General features: G+C 34.8%; 2 protein-coding genes and 1 pseudogene across 2 annotated transcripts; 1 reads left to right on the top strand and 2 right to left on the bottom strand.

Annotated features, from left to right (window-relative positions):
* Window positions 1–2,392: 2,392 nt before the first annotated feature.
* Window positions 2,393–9,155, top strand: LOC111398951 (putative phospholipid-transporting ATPase 9). The gene is made up of 11 exons (XM_023026128.1): window positions 2,393–3,448; window positions 3,991–5,336; window positions 5,767–5,877; window positions 6,021–6,297; window positions 6,401–6,489; window positions 6,580–6,688; window positions 6,885–7,088; window positions 7,226–7,351; window positions 7,449–7,547; window positions 7,751–7,942; window positions 8,179–9,155. Exons 1-11 carry the CDS (start codon window positions 3,059–3,061, stop codon window positions 8,836–8,838), a joined length of 3,603 nt encoding a protein of 1,200 aa, XP_022881896.1. The 5' UTR covers window positions 2,393–3,058; the 3' UTR covers window positions 8,839–9,155.
* A 2,107-nt stretch (window positions 9,156–11,262) lies between these two features.
* On the bottom strand, window positions 11,263–11,858 carry LOC111398349 (annotated as a pseudogene).
* Window positions 11,859–12,573: 715 nt separating this feature from the next.
* LOC111398954 lies at window positions 12,574–13,465 on the bottom strand. Its single transcript, XM_023026131.1, has one exon. It carries the CDS (start codon window positions 13,101–13,103, stop codon window positions 12,651–12,653), a length of 453 nt encoding a protein of 150 aa, XP_022881899.1. The 5' UTR covers window positions 13,104–13,465; the 3' UTR covers window positions 12,574–12,650.
* Between the last annotated feature and the right edge of the window lie 85 nt (window positions 13,466–13,550).

The raw sequence follows: 13,550 nt of genomic DNA, 5'->3' as shown, positions 1-13,550 counted from the left end.
CCCCGAAAGAGAATTTTGATTTCTCTGCATGTGTTGAAGGGTATATTTGGCATTTCGAAAACCAATATCGGATGAATGAGAAATTACGAAAAAGACCTTAACCATTAGTGAATAGACACCTTTTCATAAATATGCATTGTTTGGAAATGGTGCATGGTTTGGTCTCAACCATTTCGTCCACACCCCTTCATGGTCTATAAATAGGACCCTTTGGGTGTCCTATTCCTCACAGTTTGAAATGCAAAACGTTTCTCATCCTCTCTTCTATCCAAAATCAAAATCATTTCGTTTATTTTGATTTTCTTTCATTTCATTCTTGGAGTACATAAGCCTAAATTGGTTCGTTGTACTTGTGTTTTGGAGTGCTACAAACACAAGTGTAGCCGTTGTATCTTGGGAGTCGATTGCCGAAATCCGTAGGCACCGTTGCGGGGCAAATTCGACTTAAGGACAAAGAGTCCAACTCTTGCCTCGGCTTTGTCACCATCATTATACTTATTTCAGCGTCACTATTCACAAAATTCATCCAACAGTTACTGTCACAAGAAGCAAGATATAAACGTGTCATGTAATAATTTGACAAATGTGGTTGTCCGAGTAGGACACATCCTAGGTCATTTATACATTGTTCATTAATAAATTTCATTTCGTTCTCTATGTAATAGTAATTAAGTTTATTAATTACATATCTTAGAATAAATTTAATTAGATTAAGAAGTTAGGTAGCTAACTTGATATGCACAAAGTTGACTTTAATGTCACAATCTTACTACGCTTGATGTTGAATTTATGAACGATTCTATTAAATCTAAAAGACGAGATATCTCGTAGAGATATATTATAGGAGAGTTAGTTATAATTGTTAAGTTTTTTCAATTAAAATAAATTTATTCTGATTTCAACTATAATTGTTAAGTTTATCATTAATAACAAAAAAAATAAAAATAAAATAGCTTTCATTAAATAAAAATTAGTTGAATTAATACGAGGCGGTATGATTAGTATGGTTAGTACACGTGGATAGAAAGTCCGGAAAAAGTCTGCATGGAGAATACGACTTTTTTGATGTTTCTAGAAGCCTCAAAAAATTAAATATTTTTTCTAAATTAATTAATTTATCTCAAGATCCTATTTACCAAAGTACCCCTGAAAAATCCTTTTGCTAATTTCATTGTGTCACGCATCATGAACCAATAGCAATATTGTTTTTGCTCAATAACACTTTCTTGTGCAAGAAGTTTGGATAAATACGTAATTCATCATATATTTTTTGTTCTTTTACACGATACAGTTTCTGTTATTTTATTTCTTTTTCGTTCAGCTTTCATCGTCACCTGCTCTGAATCTTCTCGCAGCACAAAGTTCCAGTCTTGATTTTTCGCGTAAGTTCCCTCATTGTTCAACATTATACTTGTTGGAGAGAAGTTTTCTAAGAATCTTCTAGCTATACGACAATTTTCAAGAATATATAGATACATGATGACGCGTGTAAGTAGTTGAAAAGTCCATATTAATCGTTTAGTTAAAAATAGTGTCTTCAATTAAGATTTTGATAGATTTTAAAAGATTATAGATTCTAATAAATTTCGTGAATTTGAATAAATTTCTACAAATTTCTTAAGAATCTTGTTAAATATGGTGAAGTTTCAAAAGATTTGATTTTAAGCTTGAAATTTATCAAAATATTTTTAAATCACTCTATTAATGAAATTTTTACGAATCCACTAGTTATTGAAAATATCTAAATTTTAAATGATTTAATTGAATTTTATTAAATTCGCAATTAAGAAAACCTAGTCTCAATTGAAAACACCTCTTAAACTTTTATTTAAGATTTTAAGTTCAATTAATTTGAACAGTACTTGTAAATTTTATGAAATATGTGGATAAAAATTAATTATAAACATGTGCAAAACAAACACTAAATTCCTAAGTTTGTACGTTAGAGCAAATCTCTCAAAAGTTTGTTATAGCAGATCTCTCGTACTAAATCTTAATAATGTTAGCTAAACTAATCACAAAAAATATTGATAATATTTATTTTTCACAAATTTTATTGTAATTTAAAAATAGGAAAAAGCTGGGAAATATAGATTCATGTAAATCAGTGTTCAGATTTTGTCTTTTCTTCTGGAAGCTTAAATGCTTACAGAAAATAAGAAAAGATCCAGAAACAAACAATTCAAGAAAATTACTCACATTTTCTTGGAATTGATTGAAGCTTAAAGCAGAAAGAAATCATGTTTATCGTTTTTCTTTTCTTGGCCTGTTTTCTCCTCCTCCTCCTCCTCCACGTCACCCCACCCCCCTGAAAATTTCAATATTATCAATAGATTTGTATTAGAAATTTAAAATTGAAAATTATTGAAGGGGTTTAGTGGTTTATTTTATTTTGAGAATGGTAGTTGAGTTTGAAAGTTTCTTCGAACCAACGATCCTGTACAAAACCGCAAATCCTATAATTGTGAAAGTCAAACATTGTGAGAGAGAGAGAGAGAGAGAGAGAGATCCAAGTCAATGTTCAAAGCTTTTGTTCCACGAGAAAAACCATACATTTGAATGATTCTTCTCACATTACCCATTCTCTTTCTCCAAATCTTATTTATGTATTCAAAATATATACATATTCTCATGTATATTAGAATTATAATTCACTTTTATTTGTTTTACAGCTGAAATTTTAGGTGCCTATCAGTCTTTTGTTTCTGAGTTACTGAGTTTCTTGAGATATTGGGGTGTATTGATCCAGCTGAATTGGGGGTACCTGTCTTCTTTTGTTTTAAAGCCTTCATCTTCACATAACCTTAAGTCATTCTTCCTTTCTTTGATTCTCTGCTTCTTGGTTCTTTTGACAACTGGGGTTTTTTTCTGTTCCCTATAAAATATTTGTTTATTGTTTGGTTAGTGGAGAGATTTTAATTTTTGTTGGAATTTTTGGGGTTCAGAACTTGATAAAAAGAGCTTTTTCTTGAAGAAGTTGCAGTTGTCAGAGTGCATTTTATTAGTGTAATAGAAAAGGCAAAGGTTCTTGCTCTTGTTGTTGGAAGTTTGAAGAGAAATGAAAACTAGTAGAAAAAAGAGGTTGCATTTCAGCAAGATCTACTCGTTCAAACGTGGGAAAGGAACATCAAAAGTTGATCATACAAGGATTGGGGGACCAGGGTTTTCAAGAGTGGTGTATGTTAATGAACCAGATGGTGTGGAGGCAAGTCTTAGGTATGAAAATAATTATGTTAGAACAACTAAGTATACTGCTGCAACTTTCTTGCCCAAATCTCTGTTTGAGCAGTTTAGGAGAGTGGCTAATTTTTACTTCCTTGTAACTGGCATCTTGTCCTTCACATCACTTGCACCTTATTCTGCTGTAAGTGCCATTATTCCTCTAATTATTGTTATTGGAGCTACTATGGTGAAAGAAGGTATCGAAGACTGGCGGCGAAAGCAACAGGTGCTTTGATTCTTAATCTCGTTATATCTTTATTTATGTTATAGTTATTGAGTTACCTTTTACAGCATATTAGTTCTCTTTTGATTTGGTAATTTGTGGAATTAATTTGGGAATTGTTTGAAGAATTTTGGAGCGATCTGTTTATTCATAAAAAAAAGCAATGATTAAATGGCTTGTGAAGGTTTTTCTCCTCGACTGTTAAATTCGATCCAAAGAATAGGAGTTTGAGAACATGTTTTAAACTCTATATTCTTATCAGCATCTTAAGGGATTTATTTGTTCTTATGATAATACTATGCCTTCAATTTTTTTACTTCTTCCAAATAAATAAATAAAATAATAAAAAAATAATCAGTTTTTAACAGATTTGGGGTTTTCAGTGTAATATCCAATTTCAATAGTTTAAATGTGCCATATCATCTTGCCTGTTTTGAGATGTTTATTATATGAAGTTTGTTTACAAACAAAAAACTGCTAGTGTATATGCTCTTTTAGCCAATTGTTACTTTTGGCTTGATAATGATGCCTATTGAAAATTTCAGGATATTGAAGTGAATAATAGAAAGGTCAAGGTGCATAAGGGTGGTGGAGTTTTCGACCATATCGAATGGAAAAATCTAAGAGTAGGTAACATTGTTAAGGTGGAGAAGGATGAATTCTTTCCGGCAGATTTAGTTTTGCTTTCATCGAGTTATGAAGATGCTGTCTGCTATGTTGAGACGATGAACCTTGATGGGGAAACAAATTTGAAACTCAAACAAGCATTAGATCTAACTTCATCCTTAAACGAAGATGAGGGTCTTAAAGATTTTCGGGCTATCATTAAATGTGAAGATCCTAATGCTAATTTGTATAGTTTTGTTGGAAGTATGGAACTCGAGGAGCAACAACATTCTCTTTCTCCTCAACAACTGCTACTTCGAGACTCTAAACTTCGGAACACGGACTACATATATGGAGTTGTTATCTTCACCGGTCATGACACGAAAGTTATTCAGAACTCTACAGATCCTCCGTCCAAGAGAAGCAGAATTGAGAAGAAAATGGATAAGATTATTTACTTCTTATTTGGTGTTCTATTCTTGATGGCTTTTGTTGGATCAATTTACTTTGGTATTGTAACCAAAGATGACTTAGAAGGTCAACCTAAAAGGTGGTATCTTAGACCGGAAAGGGCAAATATATTCTTTGATCCAGATCGAGCACCAATTGCAGCAATATATCATTTTCTGACAGCCTTGTTGCTATACAGCTACTTGATTCCAATATCTTTGTATGTGTCAATAGAAATTGTTAAAGTTCTCCAGAGCATCTTTATAAATCAAGATATTAATATGTACTATGAGGAAACCGACAAACCAGCACATGCCCGCACCTCAAATTTGAATGAGGAACTTGGCCAAGTAGATACGGTACTTTCTGATAAGACGGGTACACTGACTTGTAACTCAATGGAGTTCATTAAGTGCTCAGTGGCTGGCACTCCTTATGGATATGGTGTCACAGAAGTTGAAAAGGCTATGGCTAAAAGAACAGGGTCTCCATTGTTGGTAAATGGAGAAGAATATTTTGAGGATCACATCAATAAAAATAAGAAATCATTCGTCAAAGGTTTCAATTTTGATGATGAAAGGATCATGAATGGGAACTGGGTAAATGAGCCCCGTTCAGATGTCATTCAGAAGTTCTTTCGCTTACTGGCAATCTGTCATACTGCCATACCTGATGTGGATGAAGACACGAGTAAAGTCTCATATGAAGCTGAGTCACCCGATGAGGCTGCTTTTGTTATTGCAGCAAGAGAAGTTGGCTTTGAATTCTTCAAAAGAACTCAAACAAGTGTGTCGGTGAATGAATTGGATCCTGTGTCAGGCAGAAGAGTTGAAAGGTTAGCATCTTGTGCATCTTTGCATCTTATTTTCTTTTATTTCTCTTACTTGGATAAGCATCTTTACACCAATGTTGCCTCTTGCATACATGAAAAACACTCTCTCCCTTTCTTCAATGCATCTTGTTACAATACCTACGAATAACCAATCATATGGAAGTTCACATAAATCTAGAGGATAACTTTCTTGTGCTAATTTCTTCTTTTATATTACCCACCAACAGTATCTTCAGCATCCTTGTTACAAGCGTGCAAGTGATTGAAAAAAATTTCCTTTAACTGTAAGCATAACATAAACTTTGTGTAACACACACTTCAATACCAGAATGACTATTTAGTCTCATGTTTGGGTTCACAACATGTATTATTTAGACATATCTTGATCTAGCGACATTGGAACATATTACAAAAGTAATTTCTGCTGATGCAGGACATACAAACTTTTAAATGTTTTAGAGTTTAATAGTACAAGAAAGCGTATGTCTGTGATAGTAAGAGATGAGGACGGAAAGCTTTTATTACTCTGCAAAGGTGCTGACAGGTTGGTTTCTGTGCAACGTACTGAACTACAATTCACATCTTCTATCAGTTCATTATCTCGGATTTCAGTTGATTCCTAAGCCACTTTTTCTGTTCTGTCTTTGACCCTCTTCTTTCTCTGCTCCGTTTTTGACCTTATTTTAGTGTCATGTTTGAGAGGCTTTCAAAGAATGGAAGGGAATATGAAGTAGAAACCAGAGAACATGTACATGAGTATGCTGATGCAGGCTTAAGGACCTTGATACTTGCTTATCGGGAACTTAGTGAAGAAGAATATGAGGTGTTCAATCAAAAAATTTCGGAGGCCAAAAACTCAGTTAGTGCAGATCGTGAGGTGTTGATTGATGGAACGACAGAAGAAATCGAAAAGGATTTGATTCTTCTCGGTGCAACAGCTGTTGAGGACAAGCTCCAACAGGGGGTGGGTTTTTGCTTTAGGATTTATATGCAGAACCATCGTGCTCCATTCTTGATAAATTGTGAGCTGGACACTGAGTTTGGTTAACTAATGTTGTTCCTGGCAGGTTCCTGAATGTATTGACAAGCTTGCACAGGCAGGAATTAAAATATGGGTTCTGACTGGAGATAAGATGGAAACTGCTATTAATATTGGGTATGCTGTTTGCACAAATTCTAACATGAGCTAATTTGAGGCTCAATTCGGTTTTCAAGAGATTCCTAACTGTAAAAATCAATTCTGCAGCTATGCATGTAGCTTACTCAGACAAGGAATGAAACAGATTATCATAAACTTGGAGACTCCAGAGATCACGGCACTGGAGAAAACGGGAGAAAAGGATGCGATTGCCAAGGTAAATCCATATCTATTGTTTTAAACTTTCATTTTAATGAAAAAAGTGAGAACTGCCCATCTACTAAGAACCTTGTTGTGATTTATGAACAACTGGTTGTATGACTCTCTGATTGCAGTAAAACTATAGTTTTTTCATCAACCATGATTGTTGAATAACGTGAGTTTAATGATTCTGTATTTTGATTCTTCATCAGGCTTCGAAGGAAAGTGTTCTCCGTCAGATTACTCGAGGGAAGGCTGAAGTTTCTACAGAAAGCTCTGAGGCATTTGCTTTGATAATTGATGGGAAATCTCTTGCATATGCATTAGAAGAAGACATCAAAAAATTGTTTCTCGAACTTGCTATTGGCTGTGCGTCTGTAATATGCTGCCGTTCGTCCCCGAAACAAAAGGCATTGGTGAGTTTATATGCACGTAGCTTCCATTGAGTCTGGGTGTTGGCTTTCTATAATATCTATTATTTTCTGTATTAATTTTTCTTTTTCATGAACCATAAGTTCTTAATAAACAAGTAAAATTCCTTTTAAATCTACAGGTAACAAGACTTGTTAAAGAAGGAACCCAAAAGACAACTTTGGCAATTGGTGATGGAGCGAATGATGTAGGAATGCTTCAAGAAGCAGATATTGGAATTGGAATAAGTGGCGTTGAGGGAATGCAGGTGCAAAAGCTATTAGTGTACCGGTCATTAATCAGAAAGTTTATTCTATTTCCTATGTCTTGCCTCACATTTCATATTGTTCCTTTGCACGTATCAGGCAGTCATGTCAAGTGATATTGCAATTGCCCAGTTCAGATTTCTGGAACGCTTACTTTTGGTTCATGGGCATTGGTGTTATAGAAGGATATCTTCAATGGTAGATCACTTCGTCGTTGATTTTATCAAACTATTATTTTTCATTAAAGATTTGTATCTATCCTTGTTGGGTTAAATAACAACCAATAATTAAAAGAATTATTTGAAACTTTGTTTGCTCATCTTTACGCAGAAATTACAGTAAAATGTTTTATGATTTTAGAACTCATTCACATATTGATTTCGTATACCTTTTGTGTGCAGATATGCTACTTCTTCTACAAGAATGTCACGTTTGGTTTCACAGTTTTTCTATACGAGGCATATGCATCATTCTCTGGACAACCTGCTTATAATGACTGGTTTTTGTCCCTTTACAACGTATTCTTCACATCACTACCAGTAATTGCTATGGGGGTTTTTGACCAGGATGTGTCTGCCAGATTGTGTCTAAAGGTATGCTATTAGTTAGTAAATTTGTCAATCCAGTATAAGTTCTAGACATAATATGATGTTTATTATAGCCTGATGCTTACTGCAGGATTTTCATCTGCTAAATATTCTAAATAACTATCTGAATTTTTTTACTTTATGTTCTCCCAGATCTCAGTTTAAAAAAACTGGCTAGACAAGCCCAAAACTTATAAGAATGCTTGATATTTCCTCATTTTTTGTTCCTTTTCATGTGACAGTTTCCCTTGCTGTACCAAGAAGGCGTGCTAAATGTCCTGTTCAGCTGGAGGCGTATAATTGCATGGATGGTTAATGGGCTTTGCAGTTCCATCATCATCTTTTTCTTCTGCAAAAGAGCACTAGATCCTCAGGCCTTCAATAAAGATGGAAAAATCGCTGAGTTCCAAATTTTCGGGGCTATAATGTACACCTGTGTTGTCTGGGTTGTGAACTGCCAGATGGCGCTCGCCATCAGTTACTTCACCTTAATCCAGCATATTTTTATCTGGGGCGGGATTGCTTTATGGTATCTTTTCCTCTTGGCCTATGGGGCTATGCCTCCAAGCATTTCCACAACTGCATACAAAGTCTTCGTTGAATCTCTTGCCCCGACACCTTCTTTCTATATAGTCACACTCTTTGTGGTTATCTCAGCCCTGATACCGTACTTTGTATTCAACACAATTCAGATGAGATTCTTCCCAATGTACCATGGGATGATACAGTGGATAAGATACGAAGGTAGGTCAGATGACCCTGAATACTGCAACATGGTGAGGCAGAGATCTATACGAACAACAACTGTGGGATTTACTGCACGTTCATTAGCACGAACAAATCCATTGAATTCATCAGCACGAACAAATCCATCGAATGATAGAAGTGCTAATCACAGATAACGATTACGTATGTTCCCTTCGTTTCTTAATTTAGAAACTCTTCCCATTGTAAATGATTTTGGAGGCTGGTTTTATTCAACGAGTATATGCCTTGATGAACACAAGGTCTGTACAAAAGTATAAGTTCGGTAAAGGCTCCATTACTTTGTAAATATTGTCATTGGGGTGGTTACAAGTGCAGTAGCCATGTTTATTTATTCAATTTTGTATCCTGTAACAATCAGAGATTTTCATCAAGTAGAGAAAAACATCCATAATTGTGGATGAGTTCTAAGAATAACACAAGGGAATTTTCTATTTATCCTAGATTTCTGTCATCTACTTTTTGCTGTAATATTTATCTTGATTCTTAGAATGTACTGGTTTAGTTATTTGATTACTCCAGCAGTTCTAAAAAGGCATTCAATACAAATCAATTTGCATCAACAAAAATCTTAGCAAATCAACTGATAGGGGCCTTTTCTTGTATTAAACTACCACACGTCCACAATTTATTATCGGAATATTAAATTTTTCTCCGGATAAGGTAAATATCTTTGTCTTGTAATAAGTTAGGTATCATCGAGTTTCTCAAATCCACGAACAAACAATAAGTATAACAATGATTATTAAATAATCGACAATATACATTAAAAGTTTCAATTAAACTGTCATCTGATTAATAATCATCCTCAACTTGTCAAAAGAACAATGTTATCTTTATTCATGTCATTAAAGAAGCGTTTGGCATGGATCTTTGGGCAAATTCTGATGCCATTTCCTCCGGGAACGACGTTGTTAACATAGTGCTCGACCAGAATTGATCGTTTTATACGATTAATGAAGTTGCTGATCCTTGTATCTATTTATCTATCTATCTTGTCTAATTTGTAGAGTCGATGAAAAGGCTCGAAATGTCATAGCTAGGACACGGTGAGTCCAAGGTATTCACCTGTAAGTATTATGCCCTAAATCCAATCGATTTAGGTTGTAAACGCTTTTAATATATTTAATGCATTTGATTTGGCGAGATCTATTATTTATTTAAATTAATTTTGTAATAAATGATATTAAATAATAGAATCCGAAGACCCAATTTTTAGGTAATCTGTTAATCACAAGGAGTTGTGATTGTGAGATACAAATTACATATAATTGGATCTTAAATAAACCATGGTCGTAAGTAATAACGAGATACGGATATCGTTAATACAGTTAGACCATCACGTGTGGCATTTCTTACTTATGAAGTAAGTAGCTGATCTCACGAGCTAAAGTGTGGTGACACTTAAATGAACATGTGGATGTTTTGTTGTAGAACAAAACATTGGAGACCCGCTAAGAGATTCCACATGGATAACTATCTGAGTGTCAGTGGCTAATCTCTAACGTTCGGTAGTGGGATTGATCCTTTGACTTGAGGTCGTCATAGTACCCTATATGAGGACAGTCATACTTTGGCGGTGTTGGATGTTGCTCTGAAAGGGGCCGCTAATACGACATCGTTCGGGTACGTCAAGAATCGTATGAAGGTTGTGATTGATCAATAAAGGATTCGTCACTCTTAGATAGTAGGAGATGATCTGCGTTTCATTCAATTAAGTCGATGATGAAATCCTTGGCCAAGGTGTACTCATAAGTCGAAAAGGAGTTTTCGATTTATATTGACTTAATAGTGAAATGAAAGATATGATCGATGATCGAGATTGACACAATTCCATATCTCGTAATTGATCGGATCATATTGACGAAGGGATAATAGTTCCATGATAAACGAACGATTTTGGTTTTGTCATACCACGTGACATTTCCCGTCACATGTATTGCCCTGACACATTGCTAGATGTCAATCAGGGACGGCGGATGTGAGTTGACGATAAATTAAAAGGGTGTATTAATTTATCGATTTTGATTAGATCAAAATAATATTTCACGACGTTAGGCATCGTGGTCGGGAACCTAATGGGTCGCACACAAAAGAGAATTGGAAGACTGCAAATTGTTAATTGATTAATTTAACAATCGTTGGATAAATTAATTAATTGAATTTCTTATTTATAATCCCGAATTAATTAATTGGATTAATTAATTCACGGACCGAGTTTGATTAATTGGATTAATTAAATATTGGACCGGACCGGGCCGGGTCCGTTTGGGTTTATATATATATGCAGCTAGGGTTTGAGGTCCATTAAGTTATTCATTATTCTTGCTAGCACAAGAAAGAAACCCTAGCAGTTGCTGTCTTCTCTCAGTGTGGATTTCATTGGAGGCTGCACAATTGGACAGCTGTGGGAGGCAGATTCAAGCTGCTGGAAAGGAATAACGCGAAAGAGTTTGCAAATCACACAAAAGGTATATTTCTCATCACAATTTTTATCTAAATACAAAGCTGAATCCTGAATGGGAATTGAAGTTTGTTAAATTCCGCTGTGCATGTTTAAATCAATTCCCAACATCACCAGCAGATTTTCCGAGGATGCTAGCAAACTCATTGAAACTTATGACACCGTCGCCATTCATATCGATTTCTTGCATCATATCAGATAGCTCGTTATGTCAAGGGGTGTCCCATCTTCGCCATTGAACCGGCCAACTCGGCCTTAGTGATATAGCCATTTCCATTGCGATCAAAAGATCGGAAAATCTCCATTAATTGCTCCGAGTTGAGAAAAACCTCCTCATTCAAGTCTGGCAATATGGCATCCACCATCTCGTAGAATTCTATGAAGCCATTGCCATTGGAGTCCATTTTAGCCAATAGGACATGGATTTGATCATCACTCGGTTCAAGCTGATCGCTATGAATCTTGGCCATCATGTCCGCTAATGCAAAGGAGAAGTTAAAAGAAAGAACGGAGAGAAAATTATCAATGTTTAATTATTTTTGTTCAAATCTTTGTGTTGGTCCATTTAATATTGTGGGGTTATTCTTCTTTTTTTTTTTAACATTGAATAATCCGAAAGTGAAATCGCGTCACACATGGGAAATCAAGTTTCAATGAGTCTCCAGTACATTCTTCTAGTATTAAGTTGGTCATCAATCTTTAAAAAGGAGCAATATTATTCTCCACTCTTTTATTATATTCATTCAATTAGTCACAAAAGATAAAAACTATGTTAAAAAGTCTCATAGTCCCAATATGCCTAATTTTAAGAAGCTATGTTTTGCTTCCAAACTTGAGTTGGTGCCCTTATATTTTGAAGTGAGGTATGTTCTCACGATGGTCAATTGATAATTTAACGAAAATTTGGGACGATTTTCTTTATTAAAATTCAATTTTCCAACTACGAAGAAATATTTCGATCAATTTCCTACTTTTAAAGTTTGAAGATCAAATTCGCATGGAGATAATAAGTCGGATACCAGTAGTTCAATTTTCCCTTTAAGTATTGTGGACATTGAAATTGAATTACGTGTGATATTGACATATTATATTCTTGCTTATTTTTTCTCATTGAATTCTCGTTTTTGACCAGTAGAATGATTCCGCTAGAGGGTTGGTGAAAGACCATATCATGACCAATAATAATAATTCATTCATGTTTTAAGTCCCAACAATAGAGCAAAATGAATGAAGAGAAGAGGAAGAAGAATTAGATAATCGTTCATTAACTCTTCTTTGTTCTGGTCCGCTCTTGTCTGGTCCAGTGTATATAACATACTTTAGAGGTCCCACATTCGAGTTCAATTATGAAAATGAAAATTTTGTAAGCGTCGGCTAGCAGCTTAAGAAAGGAATATACTGCATACATAACATCATTAAAGATATGTGTGCTTCTTTATAAAATGGTCATAAACATATGGAAATGTGAAGGTTCTTCAGAAAATGCTAGGGCAAATTGACACAGCCAAATATTTCAATTAAATGACACTGAACAACCTCATAATCAAGTTCCTCTTCATTTAAACATGAAGTAGAAAATCTCCTTGATATCTCTCCACCCCAAAAGCTGCCAAAAGCAAACTCACCCCTATTCGAAAAATCCTCCAAAACATGATCAATTTCATCCATGCAACAGTTAAAACCAAGGGATTTATCTGTTTGAATTCGAAAGGAGTTCCCATGACTTCTGAAGCTGTCTTCTCCATATCTTCTTATTTCAATCTGCACAATCTTCTCTCGTCTCTTTTGATTTCTGAATCTTTTCGTGTATTCCTTCGTCTTTTTGACTAATTTGCAAGGAAGTTTGAGCAAGACGAAGACGAGGATTTGCAGGATCATGCATTGGCAGCAACATGTTATGACAATGCAATCTGCAGCAAGCATGTTAGGATCTTCCATAATTTCTGATGATAGCAAGAGAGGAAGAGAAGAAGGGGGGAGGGGGATATAGAAGAAGATTAATGGAAATCATTCCTTGTGAAGAAATAAGTTCCTTGTCACTTTGGAAGGGTATTATGAAGTGTGAAGCAATAAAATTGCATGCGGAAAAGCTAAAAGTAAGTTGAATGAGTCATTGAATCCCCATTATTTCAATGCCTAATCGAAGGATTTTAGCATCTGGTGAAGGTGTAACAGCTTATGGAATATTGTTTTCTAAGGAAAACAGCATGATAACTTGCATTCTACATTTGATGAATACCTGGAATATTTCCATTGATTACTTGAAGCCCTTTCAATTTCTTAAGAAGCTTGTCTTTCAAATAAAGATATTTTTAGTGTTTAATACAATATTTTGTTTTTTGTTGGGAATATGATAGATATATATATTCTTTATTAAGGTAAATA

Source organism: Olea europaea, chromosome 8, assembly GCF_002742605.1.
Source record: "Olea europaea var. sylvestris chromosome 8, O_europaea_v1, whole genome shotgun sequence".
Classification (NCBI taxonomy): Eukaryota; Viridiplantae; Streptophyta; class Magnoliopsida; order Lamiales; family Oleaceae; genus Olea; species Olea europaea.
The sequence above is the reverse complement of the archived record's forward strand: the minus strand, read 5'-3'. Positions and strand labels throughout refer to the sequence as shown.

Excerpts from the sequence above, each read along its gene's own strand:
- LOC111398951 (XM_023026128.1), top strand. The coding sequence starts at position 3,059 with ATGAAAACTAGTAGAAAAAAGAGGTTGCATTTCAGCAAGATCTACTCG. Across the intron at positions 5,337-5,766 it reads TCAGGCAGAAGAGTTGAAAG|GACATACAAACTTTTAAATG; the intron begins GTTAGCATCTTG and ends CTGCTGATGCAG. Across the intron at positions 7,943-8,178 it reads CTGCCAGATTGTGTCTAAAG|TTTCCCTTGCTGTACCAAGA; the intron begins GTATGCTATTAG and ends TTCATGTGACAG.
- LOC111398954 (XM_023026131.1), bottom strand. The coding sequence starts at position 13,103 with ATGGAAGATCCTAACATGCTTGCTGCAGATTGCATTGTCATAACATGT.